The following is a 7,186-nucleotide window of genomic DNA, read 5'->3' as shown; positions in this document are numbered from 1 at the left end:
AAAATAGGAGCCACGGGCCCTCGCTGGTGGGCCGCTGCTGCCGCCACCGCGCAATGCCGGAAAGGGCCCGCGGAGGTCGCCGGAGTCTCGCCGGCGTCCGGCGACCGTCGCTAGCTTCGGGCGAGGCTGACGCAGCTCAACATCTTTCCTCCTGGGTCCATTCCGAATCCGTCCAAAGGTCGCCAATGGCGGTTCGAGCGGGAAGAAGCGGAAGCGCGGGGCGAAGAAAAGCCTCTCGTTCTCAGCGTCGCCGGCTGAGTCATTCGTTCAGTTTCACACGCGCCGGCTCTGCAACCGCGAGCGGCGGGGGGAGGAGGATATGCGCCGGACGGCGAGCTTCCCGTCGACGTCCTGGAACGACTCTCTCGACGTAAAGCTGGTCGTGGCGTATCGGGCCTGGAGCTGATCATGCTGGCAGGAAGTTGGTGAAACGAAGGAAGGGGAGACTGTGGGATCCACACAGATGGGTCGTTTCGTCAACTTGAGTGCGAAGTGCGTGGAGAAGAAGTAATAAATAGTCAACTCTATAACAGTAGTAATTTTGTGCAGGGCTATAGCTCAGCTTTGCTCGCTTCTCTCTGCATTCTTGGCACTCTGTAATTCTGTAAGTCTTCTCGTCACACATTTCAATCTGCTTTTCGTCCTGTTGCAACTTGAATTTTTATCTTTCGATCTGATGCATGTAAACCCCAGGTAACTGTCCATAACTGTCAATGTTCCTGCCAAGGTTCTGAGATTTCGAGATGGGGTGATTTCCTTGGCGCTAGGTCTTCTTGGTAGGCGGCGGCGGGGGCAGTGATTTGAGTTTTGATGCTTGTTATTTGTTAATGCCATCTTCCCTGTTCATCTTAAGTTCGCGAATTTTGCGGGTTTGACTTCGAGCGTTGTGTTCTTGCCAGTTGTTTGAGCAGCTTCTGACGTGTTTGAAGTGCAGTACGTTCTTGGTGAATTTGAAGGGCCTGTGCGAATATCTCTTGCCATATGGCTTCGATAGGACAGGCGCCGTCTCTGAAGAGGCGGGATCCACCGGCAGGGAGAGAAGGCGACCAGCTGATCATCACTCCTCTCGGCGCTGGCAATGAAGTGGGTCGGTCTTGTGTCTACATGTCTTTCAAAGGAAAGACTCTGTTGGTACTGCTTTTTCTTGGTTTTCATGAGTTTTCCCGGTTTTAGAGTTTTAGCAGAAATGGGTTGGTTTCTCTCGTGATCTCTTCGTAATTGTTGTATGTGGGTGACAGTTTGATTGTGGAATTCATCCTGCTTACTCTGGCATGGCCGCTCTTCCGTACTTCGATGAGATTGACCCTTCGACAATTGATGTCCTCCTAATTACTCAGTACGTGTTTTATCTGCCTTCTCTGTATTATCATTGACTTACCTTTGGTGAGGAGGGCCACTCGTTCCATTATGCTGTTTCCTTTCCTGGTGTTCGCTCATAATTTGCTTGAAGGAAGGATCTTTCTTCTTACAACTTGCCAAAGGGATTCGTCCTTGTCCCTTTGTCTCAAATCGATTCCTAGTTCAATCCATTGAGCTGGTATTAAATTATCAGCACTGGTGTTTGTAAATTTTAGGATGGGCTTCTCACTAGCTCGCATTATTGCTGATTTATACTTCTACCCCTCCCTCTCATATTTAGCTTCCACAGTGAAAGTCTCTGGTCTTTTACAAGTCGGTGTTGACTACTTGCAGCTTCCACTTGGATCATGCAGCTTCGTTACCATACTTTTTGGAAAAGGTTTGCGGCTACATTAGAGTGAAAACATACTTTTAATTATTGAATCTTACTTTAATACCGATGAACCGACGTGCCCTCATTTTTCCAGACTACATTTAAAGGTCGTGTCTTCATGACTCATGCTACGAAGGCTATATACAAGCTACTTTTGTCAGATTATGTAAAAGTGAGCAAGGTCTCAGTTGAAGATATGCTTTTTGATGAACAGGATATATCCCGTTCAATGGATAAGATTGAGGTATTCCTTCATTTGTTGAGCCCATTCCTCATGTCATACAAATTTGCTTGCTAATGTCTGCCTTGGGGGAATGCTCCTTGGTGACCAACTTATTGAATTTTACTGATTCTAGAAGGGATGATATCACTGATGAAGAATCAGAATAATCTTGGTTTTCACACAGTCATGGATGGATTGCTTGTGGATGCCATTTGCATGTCAGAAGTATGTGCAGGCTTTAGCTGTTCCTCTGGCTTAGTAGGATGCAATTGTTGTCTTTAAGTGAATTGTAGATTATCCATATGCTCAGAACCCATCGTTCCATGTTTTTAACTTTCAACGAATCAATGTTTAGTGTTGAGCTGATATGAGTTTCATCTCTTTTAAGATAAAGCACAGGACCCATTTTCCGTTGCAACTCAAGCTGTCCCTGCCGTTTTTATGTACAATATAATTTAATTATTCCCAGTTGTGGCATTTGTATGAGAAGCTGGATAAACTAGTTATCTCAATACTTTGTGTCATTAAGTTTGGTATATGTGTCTTATACTTATAGCATCTATTCTACAGGATATTGTCTTAGGATGATCACTCAATGTTGTCAAGTCTTTGAGACATTGGCGATTAACTTATCATGGATATGTTGGGTTGTGTTTTGTGTGAAAACAATGTCTTTTGATGGATATGTTAATTATTCAATGTAAATGAACTGGCAATGATCTTACTTTTGCTGTTCTTTGAAGTTCCTGTCGTGCATAATGTCTATACTATCAATCCCAATGCACGTAAGTCATGTTACCTATTTCTAATTGTAGGTAATTGATTTCCACCAAACAGTTGAAGTGAATGGTATTCGATTTTGGTGTTATACTGCTGGCCATGTTCTCGGTGCTGCAATGTTCATGGTCGATATCGCTGGTGTACGAGTCCTTTATACAGGTGATTATTCTCGTGAAGAAGATAGGCATCTCCGAGCTGCAGAGATTCCACAGTTCTCACCTGATATCTGCATAATAGAGTCCACTTATGGAGTGCAGCTTCATCAACCTCGTCATATTCGGGAGAAACGCTTCACTGATGTCATCCATTCTACTGTTTCTCGAGGAGGTAGAGTCCTTATCCCTGCATATGCTCTTGGTCGTGCTCAAGAACTTCTGTTGATCCTTGACGAGTTCTGGTCTAACCACCCTGAGCTCCATAATATTCCTATATATTATGCTTCCCCCCTTGCAAAGAAGTGTATGGCAGTTTATCAAACCTATATCAATTCCATGAATGAGAGGGTCCGTAGCCAATTTGCAGCATCAAATCCTTTTGACTTCAAGCACATTTCACCACTAAAGAGTATTGAGAATTTTAATGATGTTGGTCCATCGGTTGTTATGGCTAGTCCCGGTGGGCTTCAAAGTGGGTTATCGCGTCAGCTATTTGACATGTGGTGCTCTGACAGGAAGAATGCTTGTGTTATTCCTGGGTATGTCGTGGAAGGGACTCTGGCAAAGACCATCATCAATGAACCAAAGGAAGTCACTCTGATGAGTGGTCTCACTGCTCATCTCAACATGCAAGTCCATTATATTTCCTTCTCTGCCCATGCTGATTTTGCTCAGACAAGTGCATTTTTGGACGAGGTAATGCCTCCGAACATTGTTCTTGTTCATGGAGAAGTACATGAGATGGGAAGGCTCAAACAGAAGCTCTTAACTCAGTTTGCTGATCGCAACACCAATATCATCATGCCAAAAAATTGTCAATCAGTCGAAATGTACTTCAATTCAGAGAAAATGGCAAAAACTATTGGGAGGCTGGCTGAGAAGACCCCAGAAGTGGGTGAGACTGTAGGTGGCCTCCTGGTAAAGAAAGGCTTTTCTTATCAAATTATGGCACCTGAAGATGTTCACGTTTTCTCTCAGTTGTCCACATCAACTATTAATCAGAGGATCACGATTCCTTATACAGGTGCGTTTGGTGTAATAAGCCACCGACTGAAGCAGATATATGAAAGTGTGGAATCTTCAGTAGATGATGAATCTGGTATGTCCACGTTACGTGTGCATGATCGAGTAACAGTGAAGCACGAATCTGATAAACATATTTCAGTGCACTGGACGTCGGATCCGGTAAGCGACATGGTTTCAGATTCTGTTGTTGCTCTTATCTTGAACATAAGCCATGAGATTCCAAAGGTTGTGGTTGAAACAGAGGCCATGAAAACTGAAGAAGAAAGTGAGAAAAGGGTAGAGAAGATCAGCCACGCACTTTTAGTTTCTCTCTTTGGGGATGTGAAGTCTTGTGAGAATGGGAAGCTGGTGATAAATGTGGATGGGAATGTAGCGCATCTGGACAAACAGAGTGGGGATGTGGAGAGTGAAAATGAAGGCCTTAAGGAAAGGGTAAGGACTGCATTTCGGCAAATCCAGAGTGCTGTAAAACCAATATCCCTGTCGGCTTCTTAGGTATCTTTCGCGTTTCAGGTCATTTTCTAACTAGATTGTAGCATCAAGCTCGTGGTTTGTATATCCTCAACTTACAATCTAAGCTCAGCTCATGTTTTAAGCATCTAAAGTCAGATCTCAGCTCTCAGAAAAGTTGCAACAGTTGCACTTGGATTATTTAGCTACTTGTACTTTTACATATTTAATTTTGATGTCTGAAGGCTGGCAAGGCTCGATTGTCACCTTGCAGAAAAGACTTTGCCATTTCTTCTCCTAGTGCAATTTTTCCAATTCGTGCAAGCAGGCTAGTGAAGACAGCCCGTTCTACATGAGAAGATCCATCCGTGCGGTAATGCTGTAACTTTGTGATGTCTAGTTTTCATGTACCGAGGAACAGCCGAAACGCAGACTTTGTCATGGTTACTCATGTGACGAGTTGGAATTGATGAATGGTTGAGTAAACAGTCTGTGCTTGGATCATGCTTATTTAAGATGTCAAGTGGGGCTATATGTTTCTTTTTAGCCCGAGTTCGGGTTTGTCTCACTGATCTGTACCATTTTTATTACAATTCTCTCAATTAAACCAGACGATGTTGTATCAATATATCCCAAATCCTCGGCTGGTTTTGAAAGGATTTGGAAATTACAAGATCTCAAACAATTTAGTATCAATACACCCCTTTCCAGAGAGGATCCAAATCTCATCACACTACCCCCATCTCGCCCCCTTCTGGTCTCTCTCTCTCTCTCTCTCTCTCTCTCTCTCCTTCAGAAGGAAAGTGATTGAAGTTAGAACCTTGATCACATTTCTGATGGGGAAAGAACATTGTTTAAAGGAACAAATATACTTATCTTACATTAATACTCTTACTAGAAATCAGGTTGCCATTCTTGTTCTTAAGATTTGATCACAAAAGTTTCATGAATCAGGCCTGTAAAAGATCATGACCAGCTTGTACCAATGTCAATGAGACAACACAGTGATTAATTCGCAAGGCCTTTCTCCGGCCCACGTTCTCCACTAGTTTTCTTTTAAGTTCTTGGCACTAAACCCACACCACTTACTGCGCTGATCAAGGGCAGCGGGGCAGGTTCGGGACCACTAGAAATCCAAACTCGACAGGTACCATGTGACGCCCGAGTGGCGGTGCGTGGGGAGGAGGGATGGCGGTGCGTCTGCACCTCTGTCCCCGGACGTGCGCAAGGAAGGGGTTCCTCTCTAGTCTCACATCATTTAGGGAATGAGTCATGGGCTAGCTTATAAGAGTTATGTTCCTTTAAGTACACGTTTTCATAAAAAGAAAAAACAAAATTTAGAAATGTCCAAAGCGCTCTTATAAGACTTGGGGTATACCGAATAGACAACCGATGTCGAACCCAGAGGATAACTTTTTGAATGAAGTTCTAAAGACATCCCGATGAAGTACATGAGCAGGAACTGGTGCGATTGGAGATTAGATTTCACTAGTTACTTAGCCTGCGCCTTGTGCAAGCATGTCTACTTGCATATTTCTAAATAGGCATTAAGCCAATAATATGTGATGTGGTGTAAGGGATAAGATGAGATTTGTTTAATGATTATATGCAGTTTTATGGAAGAATATCATGCTTTATGGAGGCGTAAGATTAATATTCGGCAAAAAGGCCGTTTCCTAAGTACACACAACATGACTAGAAAAAAATAATTTCTGGCGGACAATGATGGAAGCTTCATTTAAAATGAAAAACACGGGTCTTCCAAGGTTGTCGGGATGCGATCTGAGTTAGGATCGATGAAGGTGTTTAAACGGACTGGATCGTACTTTAAGAATTACACCACCTATATGCAAAAATCCTAGATGGCCAACCTTTGCCGAGGACTAGGCAAGGGTCTAACGCCGAATTTAGCAAGGAAAGCCTCACCCAGCCCTTGCCAAAAGTCAGTGAGGGCAAGCCTTGCCTATGGCTGGGGAGGGCATCTCGGTCCTTCCCCTCACCAGCCATCTTGGAGGCTGGCGACTCTAAGGAAATAAGTTAAAAAAAAAAAAAAAAAAGAGAGAAGAAAGATTAATAAAAAAATTGAAAAAAAAAATATTTAAAAAAAAAAGAAGCCACCCTACGATGTCTACATTAGCAATTTTCAGCCTAAATCAGTCGAATAATATGAAAAAATTTAGGATTAAATTAATTAAATCAAATTTTTATAACTAAGCTGATAATAAGGTTCGTTGCTTTTTTAATACTTTTCCCTCTGGGAGAGATGGCTTGGTTGTGAGCATTGAAATGATTCTATCGATTGGTCATGTCGTACCAGCCCAAGTCATACATACAGCTGCTTCCGTGCCTGATTTTAGTACTGTGGAAAGCTTTTTTCCAGTCGGGAATGGCGTAGGGTGCAATAGTCAGGAGGGACTATAGCATCACGAAGGTCAATTTTCGTTGCAAAGTCCTTCGGCCTGATGCAATGTCCTATTGAAAAGTGGATTCTAGTGCATTAGCAGCGATGGGAATGACCGAGTGCTCGACGCTCGGCGCGCGGCGGCATGTTTGGCTTTGCTTACATAGGCATCAGTCGCGAGAGCTGCGCGGATTGCCAGGTCGGGTCGGGTCAGTCAAGGGGCATTTGTACACAAAATCGAGATTGCGAAAAAGTTCTCTCGAGCTGGTTTGGTGATTAGATTCTGCCTGATGATCATTCTACTTCCTCTTGAACTTTCTATTCCAGAGGCTGCACCAGAAGTAGTTCCTGAAAACCTTCTTGTGGCTTGGCTTGGCCTGGCCATTTTCTTGGGCAGAAAAGAGAATGGCTAGAGGAGA

At 43.5% G+C, this 7,186-nt stretch overlaps 1 protein-coding gene across 3 annotated transcripts; it reads left to right on the top strand.

Moving 5' to 3' along the window:
• Nucleotides 1-524: 524 nt before the first annotated feature.
• On the top strand, nt 525-4,654 carry LOC104452615 (cleavage and polyadenylation specificity factor subunit 3-I). Of its 3 annotated transcripts, none has more exons than XM_010067072.3 (7): nt 525-604; nt 694-776; nt 935-1,131; nt 1,239-1,336; nt 1,693-1,738; nt 1,827-1,976; nt 2,771-4,654. In XM_010067072.3, exons 3-7 carry the CDS (start codon nt 982-984, stop codon nt 4,409-4,411), a joined length of 2,085 nt encoding a protein of 694 aa, XP_010065374.2. In that variant the 5' UTR covers nt 525-604; nt 694-776; nt 935-981; the 3' UTR covers nt 4,412-4,654. The 3 variants fall into 3 exon arrangements, with proteins under 3 accessions (XP_010065374.2, XP_010065376.2, XP_010065373.2); XM_010067074.3 differs by having other exon boundaries at nt 900-1,131; XM_010067071.3 differs by having other exon boundaries at nt 694-1,131.
• The last annotated feature ends 2,532 nt before the right edge of the window (nt 4,655-7,186 follow it).

The sequence above is a fragment of the Eucalyptus grandis genome, chromosome 7 (genome assembly GCF_016545825.1).
Source record: "Eucalyptus grandis isolate ANBG69807.140 chromosome 7, ASM1654582v1, whole genome shotgun sequence".
NCBI lineage: Eukaryota > Viridiplantae > Streptophyta > Magnoliopsida > Myrtales > Myrtaceae > Eucalyptus > Eucalyptus grandis.
Note: the sequence above shows the minus strand (reverse complement) of the source record. Positions and strands in the feature narration are given on the sequence as shown.